General features: G+C 37.2%; 1 protein-coding gene across 10 annotated transcripts in view; it reads right to left on the bottom strand.

The window, feature by feature from the left end:
- The window catches only part of LOC126871070 (acetyl-CoA carboxylase), a 27,859-nt gene extending 2,124 nt beyond the window's left edge, over positions 1 to 25,735 (bottom strand). The window contains exons 1-11 of one of the 10 annotated variants that reach the window (XM_050629445.1): positions 25,483 to 25,734; positions 20,707 to 20,852; positions 19,261 to 19,467; positions 16,773 to 17,013; positions 7,260 to 7,383; positions 5,858 to 6,188; positions 5,289 to 5,586; positions 4,937 to 5,150; positions 4,475 to 4,808; positions 3,924 to 4,384; positions 20 to 3,844 (exon numbers count right to left, since the gene is read on the bottom strand). In XM_050629445.1, the coding sequence (XP_050485402.1) occupies positions 20 to 3,844; positions 3,924 to 4,384; positions 4,475 to 4,808; positions 4,937 to 5,150; positions 5,289 to 5,586; positions 5,858 to 6,188; positions 7,260 to 7,383; positions 16,773 to 17,013; positions 19,261 to 19,467; positions 20,707 to 20,737 (6,066 nt within the window). In that variant the 5' untranslated portion in view covers positions 20,738 to 20,852; positions 25,483 to 25,734. Of the gene's footprint in view, positions 1 to 19; positions 3,845 to 3,923; positions 4,385 to 4,474; positions 4,809 to 4,936; positions 5,151 to 5,288; positions 5,587 to 5,857; positions 6,189 to 7,259; positions 7,384 to 16,772; positions 17,014 to 19,260; positions 19,468 to 20,706; positions 21,377 to 25,482 lie in introns of those variants that run through there. The other 9 variants (XM_050629443.1, XM_050629446.1, XM_050629451.1 and 6 more) reach the window with 9 other exon arrangements.

Below are 25,735 nucleotides of genomic sequence, written 5' to 3'. Positions count from 1 at the left end.
TCTAAAATATAAAATATACCTGCCAAGAGCCACGATCGAAGAATCCACTTTCCCAATAATTTGTACCATTTTGTATTCTACCTTCGAGCATGAATCTTGGGTCATATGCTGCTTTTGTAGGAACATACATGATTTCTCTGTCGACTGGATCAGGAAATGGTGCTGATAATATAGGAAGGGGTGCACCCTTAAATTTGGGACAGTAGCTTAACCATCTTAAAGCAGTAGCAACACCCTCTAGGTCCCTTACGTTTGTTGCATGTGATACCCCATTATTATGCATAATTTGTATACCACCTAACTGATTATTACTAGCGTATACTTCACGGCCTAACACAGTATTCAATGCTTTGTAACCAGTTAAAATGATGTGAGAATTTTCTATTTGGATGACCCTTTGTCCAAGACGTACTAGGTAAGCACCAATACCAATCGCTCTACAAGATACAATGGAAATCGTAACGATTTCGTCATAGGCTTTCGATGTTTCTCCGGCAATCATACCAGCGTATTTTAAATTTTCTACACCAAGACCATCATCTTTACCAATAATATCGGTAATCTTATAACGAGATTCTCCTTTATCTTCGATCAACGAAGTTTTCACTGAATTAAGCGGTGCTAAACGCGCGTAATCATCTGGTGTTAAATATATATATCTAAATCCTTTCTCTGGTTCATCCTCATCCTCCCAAGCAATTCTGAACAACGCTTTCACTTCCTCTGCTAGACCAATGCGAGCGCCAGAATTTGCAGAGAAATATATTCGAGGAATTCCAAGCTGTCTAGCTCTTTCAGACGCTCTGCAGAACACTAAGTCTTCCTTCGGACCAAAAGAACCAATCAAATGTGTCAAATCATTTGCTATCAGTATAATGTCTCGACCAGATACTGGATATTCTGGTGTATAAAGTCTTAATCTCCAAGCAACCATACCAACGTTATTCTCACCAGGGAGTCGTTTTTGTTCCACTAAATTGTCACCCTCTAATACTAATTCCACACAATCCATCACAGGATTTGGAATAGTTATATTGCATTGTGGCCTTTCTTCTATGTGTTTAATCCACATTTTTTCGGTTTGTTGTCTAAACATGTCTGGTAAATCATATACATACGTTGTGCCAGAACTTTGTGCTTGGAACCGTTTTGCTTGAAGATAATCTTTGGTTAGATATGGCGTAGAAATTGGAAGACCATGCATAGGTCCTGGTCTCCAGGTACCATTTGCCGTCGAAGAAGGATAAGATTCGAAACGAATGATACCAGTCTTTGGATCGGTTGCCTCCATATAAAGATGCAAATCTATGCTATATCCGCTATCGTTGGCAATGCACAAACGTAAAATAGACGTTGGCTTCCCTGGTGCTGGCCGAATCGTCATTTTAATCTCAGCCTGACGTACTCGTAATTTCCATAATCTCGGGCCATACCTCAGTACCATACTGGTCACGCTTTCTTCTATTCTTACTGGATCCATAATAACTGTGGGTACGAAATTTAGGAAGATATGATTGCATTCCGTACGCTTAGCAAGCGGATGCGAGAACGCGACTTCTAATTCATCCATAGCCTCTAATAGTACACGTTCACCTTCGTTGTGAAGATAATCGAAACTAGCCTCCTTCGTGATAAGATCAGAGTGTCTTATAATGGAACGAATGAAGAAACGATAATCCGTGACTTGTTGTCCTTTGGCAACCTTAGCCCGGCCAAGGTAGAGATGCATTTTTTGATTCGAGGTTGGCAGAGCTTCAAGATCGTAAGTTCTCATTCTGTTTAATTCCAATTGGAAAGCACAACCAGGCTCGAGATGCCGATAAATTTTATCTTCAACAAAACCATCTCTTTGACGGTATGTAAAGAATTTTGGAAATTGTCTTTTCTTTAAAACAGTGAAAGTAATCCTTCGTATGTCTCGTGAGATTAATTCCTCTTTGTTCGCGGCGCACCAATCTCCAAAGAGTTTCGCCATCGTAACATCATCGTGATTTTCTTTCTCTTGGACGGCAATGCTCAAAATATGTACCGGTTCTGCAGATCGTTCACCCATTTCCGCTGTACCAGTATTTTCCGCAGTGCTTAAAGATACGTTTATGGACGTGCTGTGTCTCGATTCGCTTGCAGCTGCGTCTACTGCCTCTGCTAAAACTTTGGCTGAAGTTGAGGTAATCGAAGACAGATCCTCTAGGAGGTCGAAAACTTCGTCGGAGTATCGGGTGAATTGATCCATGTCTTGGAAAGCTGCCATAGCCCCGACTCTGTGATTAACCGAAGATTGGTTTTGTATGTTAGGATGATTGTTAGGCAGCAAAAATTGGAAATGTACAAGCGGTACTTCACCAGACAATTCCAGATGTTGCACGCAAGTCAACTCATAACTAATATAAGATCTGCGAACATAAACCTCCAAAGCAGCATTGCAAACTGTACGATTGGAATGGTAGAAGAAGTCATGTAAAATATCGAAAATAGATGTTTCGGAAAGGATAAGTTTCTCTAAGTTTTCTGGATGGAAATCATGGCCGTACATGTCTACCGCTGACAAGAATATAGATTCCATTTGGTTGTGTCTTAACTCGTAAGCAGGTTGGTGAGCAGCGATTAGAATTTGTCTCGCACGCAACGCGACACGACTATGCTCTGTACGATTCAGGCTCGTTAGTTCCGTCAGCGTGCTCGATAACTCGTCCGTAAGACCAGGTTCATTCGCCCAGAGATGATCTATGAGCATAGTTACCAAAACGTTCTTCTTCGTGACTTGGTTATGGCTGAAAATCATAGCTGTTATTGTTGCTACATCATCTTTGTACTCATCGATTAAAGCAGAAACACATTTATCGTAATGTCCTTGTTGGAACTGGCTTTCAACGGTGTAATATTGTCGAAGTAGTTCGTGAACAGCGGTCTTCATTCTTCCACGTATTCCGTTCCTATATCTTTGTACCAGTTGCACTATAGCTTCGGTAGTTAAGAAGAAGACGTCGCGTTCAGATCGCTTGGAAAGACTTGCTGCATGTCCATCGATCACAGCAGCAATTTGTTGACTAGGAAATTGAGCTAAAACAGAAGTTATGTTTCTTTCGTACAGCGACATCAATTTCCTGATTTTTTTCTCTACGGAAATCGGAATTCTTCCTGATATCGTCGCGATCACTTCTTGAAGTTCAAGCAATGGTAAGCTAGGGTCACGAAGGGAATTCATGAATTTCTCAAGAAGTTCTCGTACTCGAGGTACGTGGTACGGATCTGGTAAACAATATCCTCCGAGAGTGTTTTCTAAAGCTGTTCTGTATTCAGCATGAAGATGATTCAATTTTTCAGAAATTGCTGGAGCTACAGTTTCCGGGAATTTACCAGTGTACTCCTGAGCTTTTGTTACCAGAGATGGATCGTCCAATTCTAATCGAGCAATCAACGTACCGGCCTCGAGAATGGCACCTGGTCTTTTAACATAAAAGACGCTACCAGCTTCGCTCGCTGTTATTGTCATTACCATTTTCATGACTTCAATTTCTGCGTATGCTTGTCCAGCGTCCACGTGACCACCATCGTCGACTAGATAGCTGATTAGTTTGCCAGCTGATGGTGACCTCAATAAAGAAGGATCGTTGTCCTTTTCGAAGATGCAGGTTTGGTTTCCAATGATGATCCTGTAACGATCGACTTCCTCCCTCATGTAAGTCGTGAAACTTGCACCATCCAAAGAAAGCAATAATCCTCCATCCGATAGTCGGTGTAGTTCTACTTCTTTATAGGAACCGTTCATAACAAGAAAATAACTATTAGGGCCTGACTTAGCAGTCTGTATTTTATATTTGTATCCGTCGTTAATGAGTTCAACCTAAAAAAATTTTTGTTAAATTTATAATATTCGTAAGCAAGTATTTATACACAAATTGACGATATAAAAATCAACTTACGTCGATAACATTATCTAAATCATTGCTGGCTTGTATTTGTCCTTTCTCCAACGCTGTTTGAAATCCAGAAAAAGCGGCAGTGATTGTTCTATCAGCGATATGAAGCGCACCGCACGTTATGGCTAATAATACATCTGGTTTGTCACTTCTAACGCGTTCAGCAATCAACAAATCAAGCCACGCAGTATCTATATTGTTCTGCTGGAAAGATTCAGTTTCTAATAGCGTAATCAAATATTCGACGGTGGTTCTGAAATCACCCCTAATGCTCAATTCTTTCAAAGCTATGACCAAATTTTCTCGAGCCTGGTTACGATCCTCTCCCCAAGAGAAACAATGTCCGAATTGTGAGTCTGCAAATTCATGGAGACCTCCGGAAGCTGCTACCGAGAAGTAACCCCAAACATTCTTCGAGGATCGGAAGTTCAGTTCTTGTACCGTACCAGAACTCGGTTTAAAACCTAATGGAGATATTAAAATTTATCACAGCAGAATTCCTTAATGATCAAGCGCGATCAAATGTAATTTCTTTTATGAAATATAATTTATACCTTCATCAGGATTTTCACTAGTAATTCTCGCAGCTATCACGTGACCCCATGGTTGGGGTTTGTGTCTCGGTTGATCGAAGTCAATGACACTATCTCCCCATGGACTTTCACCATAAAGAAGACGAATATCTTTAATATGATGTAATGGTAGCCCCATAGCAATTTGAAGTTGTGCCGCGGGCAAATTAACATCGGATACCATTTCAGTACACGGATGTTCCACTTGAAGACGTGGATTCAATTCCAAAAAGTAATATCGTCCAGAAGTGTCGTACAGGTATTCGACAGTACCTGCGCTGACATATCCAACCATTTTGGCCAATCTTACAGCAGCCTGTTACAATAAACAATAATGTAAAAAGTACTGTACGGGATGAACACAAATTTTCACAATAATGTCTGTTAATTAATTTATGGTAAAAAATTAAATATTTTTGATTCGCGAATAGGATCGATAATTACTTTTTCCATCTCTTCAAAGACTTCGGGTTTAGCAACCACAGCAGGCGCTTCTTCAATAATCTTTTGATGTCTCCTCTGAATAGAACAGTCACGACCAAATAACGATATCGCGTTTCCATAATTGTCAGCTAATAATTGAACTTCTAAATGGCGAGCACATTTTGCCAATTTCATAATGAATATCGGAGATCCGGGTATTTCAGTTTGTACCTGCCTAAGAAAATCGTTAAGCATTCTTAATATAAAGCTTCCAACATCTTGTTACATAAATATTCTTTACGTAACGTCTGCAATTTATGTAACAAACCATGTAAAAAATCTTTTAAATTAATTTGACAAATTTCCTTCTTACCTAAACAATGTGGGCAATTCTTCAGCGTTCTCCACCTTTCTGATACCTTTTCCACCACCTCCCTCGCTAGCTTTCACCATTATAGGAAAGCCTATTTTGTTAGCTGCTGCCAAGCATTCTTCTACCGTCGAAACGCATCCTTTCTTGAAAAGTTCCGAAGATATTTTTATCTTCTTTCCACTGTACTGTGCCTTTAGTTCCGAACCTGACCAAGGAAGTGTCGGTACATCTGCAGTTTGCGCTACTATACTTGACGCGATTTTATCTCCAAGGGCCCACATTGCTCTCTCGGATGGTCCTAAAAGATAATTACTATTATATAATTTATTCTTTCAATTCGTAATTTCTTGATTTTTCGAATCGCATCTCTTCAAAACCTACTAAGAAGAATATTTCCTCGAATACCCTACTGTGCATAAGTATCTGCATATATTCAAATTATTACGGCTATACTAAAATACTTTGATAGTCGTCGTACTTATGCATGGTAGCGTAAGATTACAGAATTTACTTCACAATTTACAGAATAATCTTCAGCTATCTCTTCATTGTCATCCAAAGGATCTTACCAATGAAACACATGTTATTTTTGTGCAGTAATTCTGGCAATTTTGGATTTTCAGAGGCATGACCCCAACCAGCCCATACAGCCTGGACCTGAGTGCGTACAGCGATGTCTACGATCAGCTCGACGTTCGCGTAATTGTTGTTGTTGGTCCCACCTGGTACGGGTACGTACTGATCAGCCATTTTGATATATTCCGCGTTCGCTTTTAGATCCTCCGGGGTGACCATCACGACGAAACGTACGGCGCGTTCGTTCTTGAACATTTCGTACGACCATCGTCGGATCGAACGCATACATTTTACAGCCGCTATTCCGTTGTTGGCGATTAGGACCTGCGATTTGAAAAATTTGATCACTCTATCGATCGTTAACCGTGAAGCGTCATTTAAGCGATGACTAAATATTGACGATAAAATGTTATTGAAGGACTAGTGTGTCATTGGTAACGGCACTTGCAATCTGAGATACACAAATACGTTTAGAAAACAAAAATACATTGGAGTCCAAGGCGAAACTGAGAAACAAAGGAAAATCTATTTAAATCTTAAAACAAATTTACAATCGAGACAAAACTAATTCGTCGGTTCGGTATTGAGCAATAATTATATGGCGAAAGATTGTTAACGCTAGAACTGTAAAACAACCAAATTTTTTATAATACTTTATCTTCTTCTCTTTTTATGTATAACGTAATTATAGTCGATAGTCTGATGTTATTAGAAGATAAATCGTTGAAGTTATAATTACGCTGTTCAAAATCGGGGAGATGTCATTTGCATAAAAACATTTAGATCCGAATTGAGACGAATATGACTAACAATTAATAAAGAAAGATATTCCAAGTTAAAGTTGTCACGGTACTACCTTGTTTCGTTCGCGGAAGGAACAATGTGCGTTTCACATTGCTATTACAGTGGAGTATCGCGGAACAGGTATATCTAGCAACCTATGATTCAAGATCATTCAAGGTCGCTCGAGGTCAACTACGAAGGTCGTTTGGCCATTGTTGCGAAACTGTACGGCGAGTGCCTTGAGAAATACTGAAGCGGAACGCGACATATCTACGCGTTGAACGACCTCCTTCTGCAATTGCTTCTTTATACTCGACTGCTTTAAGTATCGATTTTATTAAAAAGTTACGTCTCTTAGTTATAGATTACTATCCTGTGCGCGAATATTTTCTACACATTAAATCATCTCCTGCTCTATTCGACTCGTTCCTTCTATCCGAAGATGTCGAATATCTTCTCCGTTAAAAAGAAATTACATCTTCCGACAATAAGATCCAATAATAATTCAAATTGTTACAATGTTAAAAATTGCAAAAATTTCTGCAAGATTCACACGCTAAAAAATCGACTGTTGTTTAGAGATACGTAATGAAGAATATAAAACAACGTTACCTTGTTGATAACTTTGGTACCGCCGAAACGATGAACAAACTCCTCGGGTGTGGCAATAGTGAAGTCCTTTTCCTGTAACCGGCTCTGCGTCTGAATCATCACCGTGCCCTGCGACATGCTGGGCCTACAAAATCAAACGGAGCGCGCATTAATTTTCACTAAACAGGCGTTGGCTTCGTTTCATCGCTTCGATCCTCATCTCGAGAAACTCGAAGAATCTGTACCAACTGCTTTAAAATTTGCACGCAGACTAGGGTAGCGTGTGATCGTTCTGGGTACAAAAAGCACGGAACGACGAACGTAAAGAATCGTCAGCCAAATCCATTTGCAGGCCGAATAGGCCGAGATGAAAATGAATTATTATTATCGCTAGATTTTACCCATCGTTGTCAGCCATTATGTTTTAAGAAAAAAAAAAAGAAAAAAGAAAAAGATAAGGGATAAGATACATCCTCGTTGGAGAAAAATGATCTTCTTTTGTTTGATAGGAATTTTATTATATTCAAAATGTGTACTATATCGAGAAAGAAATGATAGGAACGAAGGGGAGAAAGCGTTAGTGGATGGAAAATCTGGGTGAAAATGATGAAAGTAAACGATAAAAAAGATTTTCACGAGTGAAGAGGGAACTTTTCGTCCGGTACATATTCTGCAATAAACGTCGATCGAACGTTGCGAAGAAAATAACGAGAAACGAAGGAAAGAAAGTGTGACCGGATGAAAAATTGGTTTTAGGTTTTTCCCTTGGTATTTCAAGGTGATTTTTATCATCCATTAGCGGGGAACACGCGAATGACAGCGGAGAAAGTATACGAACCGTTAATTTAAGCGGCTCACGCAATGCCATTCCTACAAGTCTGTAACGCTTTCTGAACCTCCTATGTATCTCGCCTGGATGTACAAAATTGTTTTTATTCATACGACGTGCATTCCTTTTCTTCCTTTGACAAAAAACCAGATTTCAAGAGTAAACGCAGATTTGCGCGATTCTTTTCCAATCCATATCCCGCGATAATCGCTATATTTAACATCTACGCGATACAACGTCTATTAATATCACTATAGAACTGCCAAAACCCAGTCGAAACGACTGGTATCAGATTTTTGCTTTTCTTTTGGCAATTATTAATATAGTTTATTCTTATCGAGGTGGAAACATATTTGTATAATTTATGTATACAGTCAGTGAGAAATGTATTCGTACGGTATTTAACTTTAACAAAATTACTCGTACCAATTATAGAACAACGTTTGGTAATAGAATTTTAGCAAATAGAAAATATGCACATATTCTTGCTACTCTGTAGAATAATAATGCTGGTGGAAAAAAAGATAGAATATGTATGTCCTTTGTGCAAAATATTAATATTTAAAAAACGACAAAAATACATGCATAATAAGTAGTCGTACTGTTACAGTTTAATGGCAGAAATTAGCAAAGGCTTATCCAATATCTAGGAGAGGAAATTACCAAGTTTGATTATTTTCATACTTAATAGGCTTTCGATTTTATTATAAGGTATTTGATTATATTGCATGAATATATTTATATAAACTAACGAGAACTCTATTCGAAATATTTTTCCATTCTTCTGAAAGAGTCCTCTGTAAATCATTCCTCGATGAAGTCTGGTCACTTCATATTTTTCCTTTCAGGTGGTCTCGTATATTGTCGATAATGTTTATACATAAGCACTGTCCAGGTATTTTTAAACGTCTCCAAATATTATGAAAGATTCGCGCTCGCGTATTAGTAGCATTACGCTTTCGATCGCTATCTCGCATCAGCATGAAATTGTCTGTCAAACCCATTTACGTATTTACGTCTTAACCAATGCTAAATACCTATTAATATTTTCATAAACAGGAATAGCTATCACGTTCTTTTTTTGGATGAAAATTATTCTGCAAACTTGTAAGATTTATTCGTTGAAATTTTATCGATAAACGGATATTCTACGATATTTCTATGAATTACTGTACGAATATTTTCTATACCGACCGAATAGCTGGTATCTCTTTTATTTAAACAGAAACTTAATGATACATATTTACACAGATACTCCGTTTATTTTCATATATTCGTATTGCTTCGAGCTATCGAATATTCTAATAATACGCAAATATGTACAAGATAATATATTATTCAATGACACGTTCTTCAAATTTCTTTCCTACCAGCGTATCGTCTGAAAACACTTCTAAATATACCTGTACTTCCCTTGTCATTCTCTTTCTTGTTTTACTAACGTATCGAACGTCTAGTCAGCGGAACAACAACTCGCAACGATCGTTTGTTCAAACAAGGACCGCTTTTTACGAAGGTCAACGGGCCAAGTCCACGAATTTACAACAAAACAATGCTGCATCGATCTTTTCGCTATCTTATGTCCGGGACTATGTTTCAATGATCTAAATCGGCTGATGAAACCTGAATTCGAAGATGAGAAATATCAGAATGTCAGTGAAAATTAAACCAAGGTTGCCGACATTCGAAATGAATGCGAACATGTATATAGCGTGCGTGCGTGAACGAAGAGAAAATTAGTTCACCAAACGACGTGTTTCGCGATGATTCGTGTCTCTTCATTCAAATTGAAAAAAAATATATGTTTCAAACGTTTTGCTCGTTAATTGTTTTCTTCTCCCCTTTAACCGTCTGTCTCATCGTTACGTCGATTTACGTTCGTTTCGAATCTTTTAATGGGCAAACCAATTTCTTGATCGATTTAACGCTCGATCGGTATCGTTGACCAAGGACGATTGAAAAAGGTTCGAATTAAATTATTGAACTTTAAGGTCTACTTCTTCTATATTTCCATTCTATGTTTCCCTTCGTCTTCTATATTTTAGTGCAACGAGAACATTGAAAATGACATTTGTCAGACGTGAAACATCAATGACGCTTATCAAAGTAACATACTGAATAACTAAATATAAATAACTAAAATTAAGCTAAAGTAGAACAAAGTTGAAATTGAAATAGGCAATTAGATAAGAAATCTGAATAATCCAATGATATTAGCGAAGAGATTGATTATCTTTTGGATTAAAAGAGCCAAGTGGAAAGTCGTACTATATCGAGGGTTTAGTTGAATTAACCGTTATAATTCGATGATGTTAAGACAACAAAGTGCATTACGTTAATCCGGCGGTGGATGATTGTTGATCGTTGGTGAATGGTTGCGGCGTAGAGGCCGATTCTTCGATCGACGTTTCTCCGTTCATTCTCGGTATTCCAGGCATCAGGTTGTCGCAGCTCTTCCAAATCGGATCCTTCTCTGTACTTTGAGCTAAGACGAATCTTTTTATGCGTCTCATTTCGAACCCCCCTACTATTCAATCTTCTCCATGACAGAAACTTCAGAATCTTACAACATTTTGTACGTTTCAGTACGTCAGACTCGCTTTGTTATCTTCCTTTCGATCAGAATTTTGTACTAACAAATATTTTGCAACTTCGGTTACGTAATTTTCATTTTATTTTCTCCGACCATTTTTCCTTTCTTTCTGATCAATTCTAACTTCCAATACTTAATCCAGCACGTATCACAGACAATTTTTTATTTTAATTCACAGGTTTCCTCTATGCTCGTTGTATCTTCAGTTATACGTAACATCACACGTAATCTTCCATTACAGGTAAAATCGGAACGAGTACACGTTATTTTTATTCCACTTTACCTATTTTTGACCAAACAAACATTTTTGTTTTCTAGAAACAAATAAAATAGTTGGTCGATATTCTTCTAATATTTTCCTGCATCAGCATCTTCCAACCGGTCTGGTATTCTTCCTTTGCAAATATTATTTTACACTACGACTTAATTACTTTGCACGATACTTGACCTTCGCTTCGAAGAAGGCTACAGAAACCGCTTCCGGATGGAATACCGGTTCACGAGGCCGAAGTCGAATATTCTCGTTCTTTCAAACACGCCTCGATCTGCCGCGGTATTCATCGAATTTGGCCGCAGATTAACGCGTTTTGTCAACAACCGTAGATTTCCGTGTTCACTGGATCTCTTCGCCTGCGATTTGCGATCGCGTCCCATGCGCGATTTTTCAGCCACACAAGCTATTTTTTCGCATTCGTCCAGTCTACGCGACGCACGACTGAAATCTTCCGGAGTCTACGAAAAACGACGATTTCCGTGAATCATTAATTTTGCGTAGGTCGCGCCAAAGGTGAAAATAAGACGACGAAAACCTTTTTGCGTCTTTTCATCTCACTTCTTCTTCTCTCGAGAAGAAACTTCGAACTTGTTACCGATCGTCGAGCAAACATCGCGAGTCATAGTTCCATCTTTCGATTATTTCTTCGTGGAAACTGCACGATCGTTCATCTGGTAAATTATCAATCGATACTTGATTCGTGTTATCGATTGATTATTCATAAGGCCTTCTAGATGCAAATCTGTGTTTTAGTACGCTATAGTAAACGCCAAGTTTCATATAGACCACGTTCGTAATGGGAATTAAATGATCGTCAGTTTGGAGAACCATCAGCTGATGGTTGTATCGATACTTTTCGTTTGATCTTTCCACCGATGCTTTCGATCGACCTTTTATGGAAATCGGATCTCGGACGCGGATCACGGTTTCAGCCGTGATTTAAGGAAAAACCATCGATTTGGATTCTCAACTGGTATTTGTGTTAATGCGTTTTAGTTGATCTTGCCCGGTGGGTCTTTCACCAAATTAATTAGATACGAATGTATCGTTTTGGGTACGGTGAAACTGACGTTTGACACAGATTTAACGAATCACAACGCCTGAATAGAGGACGCGCACACCTGGCTCGGAAGCGACTTAAATACCTGCCCAGCATTCTTAGAAGACTCGTGGGCCACTGACAGGTAGCAACGTGCACAGTATATACCTTTCATCCAATGTTCCCCTACCTTATAACACGTTGCTCAAGGAAGCAACGTGCTCCAAACTGACAACTCGCTGGCCGCTTGAACGTGTTTGCTCCCTTAAATCACCCTTCTCTTTCCATTTCGTTTTCGTTACTTTTCGTTATCTCACACGTATTGTGCACGCATTAAACTTTAACTGGGATGTTCAGTTTGAAAATCTGCCGATTAACACGCGTGGCAGACGATAAACGCGTCGGTCTTCCCAGCGACATGCGTAGTTTTTCGACAAATCGAACTTTCGTTACGATAAACGTTTCGTTTCTTGCGGGCGATTCCTTTTATTCCGTTTCTCATCTTTCTTCGATATTACGTACACTTTGAAAAAGTTTCCCCGCCGCGTCTTTAGGTAAACATTTTTTTTTTCTTTGTGCGGTTTTAACGCGTTACCGTATGCATAGAACTGTGGTGAATTACAGAGTTGTCGTTTCAAACTCCTTTGTTATTGAAGACAGTGTACACGTAGCTGAGATTAAGTTTCATTTTAATTCGAAACTTAGCACTTAGCACGACACGCGCAAAGACACGAGATTCGTAGATGAAGATATCGTTATGTCGAGAATACTGGCGATTCGAGGCAACAGATCAATTTGCGAAAAATATATTTCAACAAAAAAGATTACTTTACGGTTGTGACAGTTTCTTCTTTTTTTTTTTTTTTTATAATAATATATGACTTTCTCGATATAAATAATGTTAGAAGAAGAGTCATAAAAATTTTAGGGAGAGGATACTTAACGCGTATGTAGCAGAGATTGTAAAGCCAAGGAGTAGTCAAAATATGATATAAACAGCAGATGCATGTAAGTACTGTTACAGGTGTATAATATCATGTAATCGTAATTACAGCAACGTGCACAAGTGCAACGTAATTATATAAATCTGGTCACATTCTATAAATGTTATCGTATTTAGGATATGCTGTTTACTGGTAGAGATTGAGAGAAGAATAATGAAAGACTAACTAATTAAGGCCAAGTTACGATGGTGACGAAGTAATTGGAAAATTGCAGGTAGATAATCCATCAACCTTCATTAAAAGGAACGTAAGTACATTTTTCTTATTTTGAAATAGCGATGAATACAGCCTCCAAGAAATATTATACTTACTGAGGCGGTATACATAATAACCGACTCTAATGAAACTTAATTAGGTAGATCGTCGTTGCATTCTTCAATGCTACTGTTGAAATCACTTTCCATACATAATTTTGTTATCGTATTGCTTCACGTTGAACTTCGTAATAGCCGTGGAAAAATGTTACGTACGCGATGGAGAATAAACAAACATGAAATTCATCGCGATCGCTACGAAAACCGATTCTCCATAAGTTTGTGAAAAGCTGGAAAAAATTCTTTTTTTTCCACTTTTAATAAAAAAGAATATTTACATTAACATTAAACTTACATTTACATTAAACATTAGGTCGAACATCGGTTAATTAGACAAACATTTATTGCTTCTTTTATTGATAGTTAATGTAACAACAAGAAAAAGAGAGAAGGAAGCCTAATCCTCGTCAGAATTTTACAATTTTTTACGGTATTAATTTTAACGTAAACGGCGTGAAAAAAGCGAACGTCTTTCGTGAATCGCAAAATAGTCGTCGTCTTACTGGGCACAGTTCAGTTTAAATAAACGTTTCATGAGGAACGGAGATTTCATTTAAATAAAGAAAATATCACGCGAACCGATAGAACTGCAAGGTGTTCTACTTTTTCTTTAAAATACTGTCACGATTACATAATCGTGCAATATTACGAAGTGCAAAATTATTAGCGTTCGTCGACGAACGATCGTTGTTAGCGTTACAATTTTCATTCGTAACGAAGTCGCTTAGCATTGACAATCGGCGTTTCATGAACATCGTCTTTTATTTGAAATTTAAAGCAGCTGAATAATTGTTGTAAGTATCGTGGAGTTCAAAGCTTTCACGTTCGCGATTGTCTTTCGTTTCGTTCCATCTAATTCAAAGACATACTTCGTATTGGGAAACAGTAATTCTCTTTCATAGCATTTTCAAGACATTTTAGACGATATATTTGTAAACTTCAAAAATTACACTGGATCTTGTAAACTTGGCCTCTGTAAACTGCAAAACCTGGTTAACAATATTTTTTCAATATAAAAATAAGTTAATATTTTATACACTACTTTCTCGATTATTATTTTTATATCATTAATTGCGATACGCGAAATACAAATAAATTACATGCTTTTTTATTTCGTCTTCTTATTGATTAGTCTATGATGTAATATATTTTTACGTAATACACATTACCGACGTTAAACATATATCGTAATGTAATCTAACGTAATGGACATATTACCTTTAAATTTATCGTCCGAAATACACGTTCGGAACAACAAATGATAATAATAATAACGTTAAAGCATTCACTGTTTTGCAACAATATGCAATTTATAGTTTACTCGCCATCGAAATGTACATCGCTACGAATACGCGTAACGTTAAGAAGATAAATGTCGGAAATAAATGATTATGATGTCCTATATTTTGTTCGTGAATTACGAAAAATTTGTAAGTAAAATTCATTTATATTTTCGAATGTTACCCTTTCTTTATCTTGTAAATGTCATATACAATTATGAATAATTTATACGATTATTACGTAATGATCGATGTTTGCGGCTTGCTGAGAAAACGATTAGTCCGTTTTATCATATACAGAAGTAATTGTTCAAGGTCCGTTCCAAATTTTACGAAATCCTAGCTAAATACGCATTGAAACGATGGTAGGAGAGAAATCCGCATGATATAACGTGACCTGACTTTAAAGATCATGAAATAAGAAGGTTCGTTTGTGAAATGTAGTTGACGAAAACGACAGAATAATTAGTTTTAATTTTAAGCATAGAATTAAGAATATTTAATAAAGCAACATCCAAAAACTATATGTTATATATATTTTAATGAATATGATTAAAGCAAATTAATTGATTTGTACAGTAGATAAAACCATACTGTACCATACTTCGATTATTTTGTAAGTTTTTATACATATATTATGTACGGTCGATGTATTTTTTCATTTGTATATTTTCCATAAATACACACACAGGCACACAGGTTTTATAATATTTTATGACATAAACGTATAAATTTTTTATTTAATAAAATTTGAAAATTTTAATGAAATATAAATAATTTATAAAGAGAATATTTATTTATTCATAATATATATGGTAATTAAGCTTTAACTTACGTAATTATATAAATGTGTTGCAATTTAATTATTGGATATCAATCAGTATTTCTTATAACAGTTAAATTGCTGTTTAATTATTTTATTTTTATATCTGAAACTAGTAATTATTAACTAAATTTCATAAACAATTTTTTTTTTTGGTCTTGCGATCTTCTGATAAATCTAAGAATGACGTTATACGATGAAATACGGCAAATAGAAAAAAATGACGAATTTCATGCATAAAGACAGTTCTATGTGTTATGAAATCCTTGTAAATATTCAATACCGTTCGAGTCGATAATATGACTACATTTTGTTGCTCTCGTAAATGAAAAGTGCTCACAATTATACGTAAATAGCGACAGAGTTCTACTAGAAAAGAGAAAAAAAAATAAAGAACAAGTTTCAAATTTGCCTATAGCGTATTCATGGAATGCAGATCGATATCATAAAAAGATCACGTAAATCATACTGCTATGCTACTTGAAACATCCCGCTAGCCTAACGAACACGTCTCGTTTGTATCTCTCCTAACAGTACAAGAAGATGAATCAATCCTAATCGTCCACGATCTTAATAACTTCTCATTCATCCTTATGGAGCGTTTAAAGATCATTGTCATGGTGAAGGGTAATTGTCTTTTAAGAATAGACACCGTTCACAGGGCAACTGTGCCCAACAAACAATCGTATACCACTTCCCATGGTTCAACACGTGGTAGAAACTCCTGATGTCTCCATTTAAAACGGAAGAACTTCTTAAGGAAGAATTCTCCTTTTAAAGAAGGTACCCATTATCGTACAATAGCCCTTGCCTTTTAATAATAATTTCCAAAGTCATTAACGGTTATTCGAAAAGATCTGATCTTCGAATAAATCTCGTGAGAATTGATCTGTCGAAGATCGATCAGGATCAATCAATAATAGTTATCACCATATATATATATACACATAGTATTTTCCTCGTTGGAGAAGATTTCCCATGTCGATAACATCTTCTTTGTTTTGACTTTTATTTACTACTAGTTACTTTATCTTATCATTTGTTATCGTATGTCCCTTTTCAATATCTAAATCATATAAATCTATAACGTTTCCTTTCCACTAATCTCTTCGCCACTTGAGGTAAAAAAATATAATTCTTCGGCTAAAAATAATCTAACCGCGATCGCTTATCCATCGAACATCAATAGGATCCATGTGGATCCGTGGCGAGTCCTTAAATCGAATACAAAAGGGTCGCGTCAACGAGAGTGACCGTTCTCGGCTACCGTGTTTCGTATTTTCAATTATGTCGTTTACCTGTTCGCTTTTATCTGATCGTTTAAATAGAAATACAAGATCTAGAGAAGAAAAAAAAAAAGATAGGAAAAAAAGATCACCTGAGGCGCTTGCGGCGCTCGATCAAACCAGCCATGGCATTCTGCTGCACCTGCGTTGTGGTAATATCGTATGATTCGGATGGGAAGCTATCCTCGATCTCCAATTCCTCGCTGCGATCATTGTCGGGCTCCCCGACGACGAAGCTCACTGGATTTTCCGACATGGTGCTGCTCGAATCGTTGGACCTGTTCACGTTCTGTTCCGAATTCTCCTTGTCGTCTGCCTCTCTGTCAATGTTACCTTCAAAATGTGTTTCGTTTCATTCAAGATCGGCCATATTTTAAAGAGAATTCAACATCCTTTGCAAGTAAATCTCGTGGCCAGCGAGTTATAGAAATTCGCTATCGCGTTCTCCCCATAGCGGCTCGCGAATCTCTTTTCCGCTTTGCCGTTTGAACACCAAGGGCCACTCTTTAAACATTCAACAGCTCTTATATCGTTCATTTTTCACGTCGTTACCGTGTTATTAATTCGTACGCATCGATCGTAAAACTTATCAATTTCGTTCGCATTTATCGCAAGCTTCGATCTTAAATTTTATCAATACCATCTATACGCACTGCAAGTTTCTCGACTTGTTTACATCTATCTGTAATCTTTGACGTTAACGCTGATCAGTTTTTTTTTTTTTGTTAATTTATCTATCGAAGCATTTCACGCGGTGTTTCTTCCTTCGTGGAAATATAACGTCCTCGATAAGCTTCCGTGCAAATCTTTGGAGCTTTTTGCGACAGATTGTGTTGCGAGTGGCCCTCAATTGAATCGCGTCGAGTATATCCCGTAGCACGTAGGCAAAAGATCCAAGTGACGTGGCCAAGAGAAGATGTGGTCATGCCAAATAAACCGCATGCATTTCCCAAACAATAATAACGAAAAATACGAGAGAAGCATTTCTTCGTCAAGCAACCGTTGTATTTCGGGTGATCCGACCCAGCACGTGCTTGTTATTTGCATACGTAACAATTCGGAAATCCCAACCAGATGACCAACTTCGTCGAAAGCCAGATGAAATGGTAGACATGCAAACTGATAGTACGAAGGCGTGAATTTCGTGACACGTTATGATTAATTTGAATATTATCGCAGTTATGATTAATTTTGTTATCACCGTGGTTATTGTTAATTCTAATATTATACGATGTATACGGTAACTGGCGAAAGTATTCGAACACTCGAAACCTTTCACGAACACGTTAAGTCGTATTATACGAAACATTTTGAAATTTCAGTCACGCTGTAATAAAACATAAATACCATCGTTGTACTATTATGTAATATTAAATAAATGTGAGAACGTACATGAAAGCTATAAAGTATTTAGTGTAAGTGCATGTGCCTCTAAGAAGACAAATTGTTCAGCGCCACTTCTGATCATTTTTTAATTTGCAATGGCGTAAGAACACGATCGACGCTAGATTTTCAAGAAACGAATGCTTCTTCCACGAGTTCGCTCGTCGCGAGGAAACCAAACTTAAGAAGAGCAGCGTTTGTAGCGTCGTCGCTTTTCTGTACTTTCCGATTTACGGATTCGATTAACGTGGCTTCTGAACGTGGTTCATATATTTCGCAGAGGTCACGAAGCTATTTAAACCATCAATTATCCATTGTGTCAATAAGCTTCGATACTCGGTGGATCGGTGAAGTTCCGCTACGAGATTCTCGTACAACCGAATACAATGTTGATAAGAACAATAATGCCAGTATCGTCAGGCAACGTAACCCGCGTTAAAGCTTTCAATCGAATCATTCTCGCTCATCGTACGTCACCACCGATACGACCTTTATAGTGTTTACGATACATTGACATCCTTTAAATTCATGAATAAACTTTCAAGAGGCACCTGAGTGTTCACGTAGATTAGCAACTTGTTAGTACTCGGTGCTTCGTCGATGATGATTAGTTACATTTGGTAAACCGTATTTTCCGTTGTTTTTGAGATTCGAGCGAAAAATGGGAAAAAATACCACTGCAAAAGGAAATTGTTAATACCAAAACCACTAAAAACGATTAGTGAAAATCATCGGACAAAGTAGAAAGTGAGGATAGGACGCGCGAGAGCTTGGAATCTTGGAGCTCCTCAAATCTCGAGAAATTCCAGGTTCTCGAAGTTATCTTTGTAATTCGAAGTTCTTCAAGATCAGCTAAATAATAATTTGCACACGAAGATATCGTGACACCGCGAATGTACTTTTACTTGGCTCGCGATTGACCAACGAATTCGTGTTTATTAGACTTTGCTCGCTATCAATTCATCGGTATCGTTTATGCGAAGAAAGCACAAAAACAGGTTTCTCGCGAGCCAAAAATTCCATCTTTCTTTCAAATTTATCCGGGGGCGAACGATACAAGCATTTTGCGTCTTTACAAACACCCACCTCTAACGAAAACACCAACGAAGACGAATCAGAAGCAGGGCAAAACCAAGAGAAAAATAAAAAGAAAAAAAAGGAAGCCAACCCAAATTTCGAGGAAGCCTGATTACTCACCCTCGTTTCCTCTACCAAAGTTTAAGAAACGAATTGCTGGTATAATGTCAGCCCACCACCCTTGCTGAGCTCGATCCGTGAAAATAGGTCCAAAGTGAACGTATCGGCGTGCTATTACAGCGAACGTGAAGCCAACGAAAACGGGAGCAATGAGAAGAACTGCGGAGGGAACACTTCGGGAATCACTTTGTCGAGCTTGAATAAAACCTTGAAAGAATTTCCGAGGATCAAGTAAAGGACCCTTTATCCGAGAATATGTCTTTGGGGCTCGCGTTTCTTACTATGTTAAACGGAAAGTTCGTGCGTTTTCATCGAAGTCCGTAAGGGACTGCATTTTCTACTTCTTTTCATTTTTTGTATTTTTGTGTAAGAAAGCAGAACGCAAAATTCGATATCTTGTATCGATCCATCGCAAGATCGTCTTCTTTTTTTCTCTCGAAATTTGCTTTTGCAGCTAAACGCGTGTCTTTTTCGTCTAAAATTTTCAAAGTATCGTCGTAACGTTAACATGTTGTTTGTTTTAGGAATCGTGCAGAATATCCTTCGCGTAAGTTTAAAGGTCTTACGTCTCTAAACGTGACACGTTGTTTTCATTTTCAATTATGTCATGTTCAAATAATTCTTGTTGAATCGTGCAGCGATATTGAAGTTAGAAAATCAACGACAATCTACTTGGTACGTTTTTCTCTACGCTTTGTTTCGTCCCTCTTATATTTATTATACCCTTTAATCGACGACACAATTTTCATTATTCTCTATTGCTTTCTTCCGACGTTACGTACGTTTTCCGATCTTTATTATTGCTACTATTATTGCGATTCAAAATTATATCATTCAGATTCCGAAGTTCGGTAAGTAGAAAAATGATACAGCGAATAAAGTTAAACGAAAACACACGCACTTTCCGTTTAATCAAATATCCGTTTCGAACGTTTCACCCTTTACCGATACATAGGACACGGATACGTTCGTGCGGTACTGTGCAGAAGCTATTCGTGGCGAACTGAGACCAGGAATGGAATATTGCACGAACCTTGAAGTTTACCGATATAATCGTATAATATCTTTTTCGTATCAAAATCGTTCAAGATGAAAGTTAAGATCGAAGAACGGGAGAATTTCGAGGCGCACCAAATTTCCAACTTTTTTAACTGATCTCAAATAAACCGCGCGATATTTTTAACATAACGATCTCTGCGCTTTAAAACCGGTACATATTTTTCTAATAATTCTACTCCACTTTCCAAAATCTATCACACCTTACGATATATATATATATATATACAAAGAGACAAATTTCGATAATTATACAGACCGAACACAGATACGAAGATCCGATTAATATTCCAAGCGAATCACGGTGAACCTCGCCGAAACGCTTCAGGGAGAACGCGTGTTCACCACGAGTTACTGTGTTCCAACGATTTTAAGAGATCATCAATGTACCGAAAAAAGTATCCAGAAGACCTCGAATCATACCAGGTGACAGTTTGATCTCTGGATATTTGCGTTCTTCGTGTCGACGAACTTTTCCCGCCAACTTTCCGCCGCTATCCTATTGCCTGAGTCCTCCTCTATGATCCTTTCTGGTGCTTGACGATTTTCCACGACAAGCAACAGACAAACCGACGAAATATTGAAAAAGAGAAAGTTAGAAATATCCGAAGTAACGATGTCAATACAACGAAATTGCAATTAATATTTCGCAAAGTGAAGATTTAATCCTTATATCTTCTCTATTTCTATGCTTTATATCAAAGAATTCCTTCTTTATGTTTATATCGTAGATAAATTTCGTTCGAAAGAAGATCACTCGCGATTTCGCCTGTTTCCGTAGATTCCTAGCAACGCGATCAGGCGATCGTACGACGTGCCCTCGTCATCGTCGCGCTTCTATTACTACTTCGTATTTCACGACGGCAAGCGCGAAAGGAGATACGACGACGCACTAGCGTGCACACGTTGTTCCTACCGACACCGCGCCCCTTCGTCAACGTAACGCGACTTACACGGAGAAGAGGAAATCGGTTGGCGTCGAAATACGAGTCGAACGGAGTACATAGATTGTCTCGTGCGTACGCGGAGTTGAAACGATACGAAGAAAAAGAAATAAGAAGGAAAAATAAGAGAGAGAGAGAGGGGGAGGGGGAGGGGGGAGGAAGGGAGGGAGGGAGGGGGGGGGGGAGAGAAAAAGAAGAAACCGGACGACAAGGTTCAGAGGTCGTCAGACATCGACGACACTGTGTTTGTTTCCACTGAACTTTTCGCGGCAACGCGTTTTCGATCCACGCCGATATCGCGTCCGATGGTCAGAATTTTTGTGCGGGTCAAAATGTGATTGACACGCGTGCTTAGTTTCTTTCCTCGCTTTTTCATCGTTTTCGTCGATATCTAATTTGTTTCGAATTAACCGGTTCCTTTTTTCAAGTACGCTCTCCTCACTTTCGAGCAAAGGAATTTGTTCCAGAAAGACCGATACGATCGTTCGTCGTTTGGTTTTCTTCGTCCGCTCGTAACGCTTCGATGGTCGATGATTCGTTCGACAGCGACTTTTATTCAGTATGTTTCAGTGCTTTGTGGTATTATCGATGAACAGACGGATAATATATTGGTGTGCTCGCTCCTTTCTGCTATTCTAGTCGACTTCACGATTAAGCTTTACAATTAAACGCTCTTATAGCTTCTGTCGTAGCCTCTACAGTCTATCCGCGGTTTTACCCAACGCTAACTTTGTTTGTTGTCTTGGAAGATCAGTGTTACGCATAAATTGTTCTACACACGTGTGGTTCCCGGTACTTTCGCTTCTTCGCATTCGTCCCTTCGTTTTCCTATTTTCGCGTCACTTACGGCGATTCTTTAATGAACTATATTTCAATTTGTTTGCCGATAATCGTTATTATCTTGTAAATGTAAGTCATCAACGGTGTTATTCAATCTTCTGAAACGAAAATGAACTTCCTTGTTTTCCCGGTGTTGTCTTTTTTTCTTTTTTTTTTTTTTTTCTTTTGAACAGTGCTGTCAACATCTTAATGGATCCCGATCGTTAAAAACGTAATGATAGCTACGCATGTAATACGTAGTGGAGGGATACGATATGGACATTACCACGAGGAGGAAGGACGTGAGTGTTATTCACACGATCTGGTGACGTCCACGTGTATAAGTATAGTCAAACGTACGATGTAAATGCGTATATCCAGTCGTATTATGGATTGGTATTCTACATATAAGATTATGTAACTCGTGTCATGCGGTATATTTATCTGTATTATCCAATATATTATTTCACATTATTCTTTGTTACTATTCTCATATATTATTTGTTATTATTATTTTGCGTTGGAGAAAATATAAAAAAATCTCTTTGCGATTCCTTCGCAAGGTAACTATCGCGATAATCGATTTTCGTATTTGATATCGATCTAGGTAATAATTATTTCGAAAACGAAACTTCTGGTATCTTCGATTAATCGTGATAAATTAGCTGTGAAATTATTTCACAAACTTCCAACTTATTTACACTTTCCTCGTGTATTTGAAAAGGAAAATTCATTTCCATCGTTACTCATTTTTACATTACTTCGTACCAGACAGTAATATCGTCAGTTTTTACTTAACCAAATGATGCACGAAGTTTTGCTTAGGAATTCTTTAATTCTATAATTTGCAAACCTATAACTTTGTGGCAAATTTCCATTTACGAATACGAGTACCATTCCTTCGTCTCTTGTCGTAAAATACGTAATTCATCTGTTGTATTACAGTATATTAATAATTTTACGTAATCAAATTGTACGGGAAGTCTGTTTGGAAATTTTTCAGACTTTAGAATAGACGTTCCGTTTGCAGAGTCAGAATCATCGCGTTTAGAGATCAACAACATTTCGTACTTCACATTAAAATGAATGCTCAGCTTTGTCGACGATAAGTCTGTACGTGTTCGCTATTTCGATCGGAAAGAAGTTGTCCGTTTATCAGCCGAACGGGAGAAATGCTTTGATGATAGTTAATCGAGACGGAGAAGATTTTGACCGCGAATGCCGCGTGCTCGATTCGTGACTTCTACGAAGAATCGTACGATGTTAAGTCACAAATCCGACAACTAACTGAGAACGTGCTTGCCTGATTGTGTATCAGTAATTTACAAATCGTCTATCTAACGAGGTCTATCGTGATAATACTCTCAACCTAAACGTAAACTTATTGTTACGTTCGCTAGCTCCTCAACAACGCTTCTTCTTCTCTTTTCCTTCTTCTTTGTTTGTTTTGCCCTTTTTTTCTTTTTGTTTTGCCTAGGCGATATTAGAAATTCAATTAGAAATGAAATTTCTCACCGTAATCAGTAAGCTTTTAGATTTGGCAAGAGGGAAGAACATTTTCTAAATCCTATTTCATACTGTACAATTTTTTTTACACGCGGTATAGAATGTTTTTACGCAAAAAAATTGATTAATAATTGACTAATAGCGCAAAAAATGAACAGTAAGTGCAAAAAACTACAGATTAAAATGCGATCGTCAAGTATGTATAACGTCAATAACTTTAATCATACGTACGAAGTTATAAGATTAAATTATATTTGACAAAAATCTCATAATAATGTTATATGTACAATACAAACAACTTGTTGCTGATAACATTAATAAGGGAACGCTTTTTATTAACATTATCAGTAGTTTCATGGTGTGGGAATGATAGAGAATGACGTGGAGGGGATGAGAACCTTTGACCGTTTCGAAATACACCTACAGTATATTCAATTGTCTTGTGAAATTTGTAATTTAGAGACAGTAGGAACAGTTTTATGATATCGATAAAATACATATCGCAGGTGCGAAAAGCTGATGGACAATAATTATTCTGAATGTAAGTAAGTTCTTGACATAATCTCAAGACAAGCTACAGCTCAAGCTCGAATAATCACGATCAAAATGCTAACGTATGTAATATACGGTAGCGCGAGATATTTTTATATTCAAATATCTTTGTATTTTCAAATCAATCTGTTTCCATAAAAATAGTTAAACATGTATCTTCTAAATATTTCTTGTAATTGTAGAAACTTATCCACCGTAATTAATGACAGTTGGATCGATCTTTTTCAAAATGATATATATATACATATATATAACTTAATCAACCGATCTATGAAAAATTAGAGATATAATTAGCACGATACTAGATATCATATTTAGTAATGCAACAAAAGATTGACTATCAAGGTCGCCGATCACGTGAATATGGGATTTTATAAAATCGCATGATATGTAAAATGTCGTTCATTGATAAGTGCAGTATCATCTATTGCATAATCGACAACGCGGGTATTACGATTGACAGCCTATAAAACATTTGTATACTAATATGCGAAACATTCTATCATTTTTTCCCACAATTTAACTTTTAATATCTTCGATTCGAATGTTTCCTTGTATTCTTGTTCTTCTTTTATTTATACAATTTTCCTGTTGACCAATGCACGATAGTATGTAATATTTGAACTGAATGAAAAGATACAAACCGAAAATGTCGACAGAGAAAGAAAAGATCTTTAAAAAGCTATTACTTTATCGCAAAAATCGACGATCAATAGATATCGTATATTATCAATTATGAAATATAAATAAATTCAATGACGCTCGATAACACTAACAAACGTAATATCTACAAATAAAGGGTAAAATATAAATTGTCAAGCTGGAATGAAATAGTTATACGAAGATTAGTTTATAAATAAATTAACTTATCGTCTGTGAATTCGTATAAGCTATTAGTGTATTTTAATTTTACGAAGCACTACATAGGCACACGGAAGTGTATGTTTTCTTATTTAATAAACGTATTATAGCGCTACGATTTCTCAAAATTTTAATACAAGAATCCAATACTTTGCATAACAAACGGACGAAATTTTTATTCATATTGTATTGTACGACAGTTACGTATATTTAGCGGTAACAAACTCTATAGATTTTCACACAAGGTAATCAAAAAATTGACAGACCGTTCTGATTGGTTGATTGGCGAGTCAGGCGACGTATACTCTATTTTGATTGGTTGGTGGAAACCGTGTGGTGTATCCAAGTAACACGCGTCACCAACCGATGTATACGAATACAACTCTAAACGCTACTCGTATATGGAAATTTTTCATCTCATTTTTGGGTAATTTTCAATGAAAAACACCGAAACCCATATAAAAATGAAAATCTAGAAACTTACCGGTGACGAATCTTTCGCGGTGCAGTAGCACGCTCTTCATTGAGGTTAGGTTTGTCTGCCCCTCCGTGTTCTGTCATTCGATATGCTTCTATTCGTTATTCGTCACGAAAAAATGTTACACGGCACTGCCTTGGCCCAGTTATAGTTTTGTAACGACTGAACACAGTCGATCACAACATAGGAAATTATTGTCACCTTTTAAACATGGATTTTTTTACTTCCGCTAAGGCACGTACACTGTGGCACAACATAA

This window comes from Bombus huntii, chromosome 11 (assembly GCF_024542735.1).
Source record: "Bombus huntii isolate Logan2020A chromosome 11, iyBomHunt1.1, whole genome shotgun sequence".
NCBI lineage: Eukaryota > Metazoa > Arthropoda > Insecta > Hymenoptera > Apidae > Bombus > Bombus huntii.
Note: the sequence above shows the minus strand (reverse complement) of the source record. Positions and strands in the feature narration are given on the sequence as shown.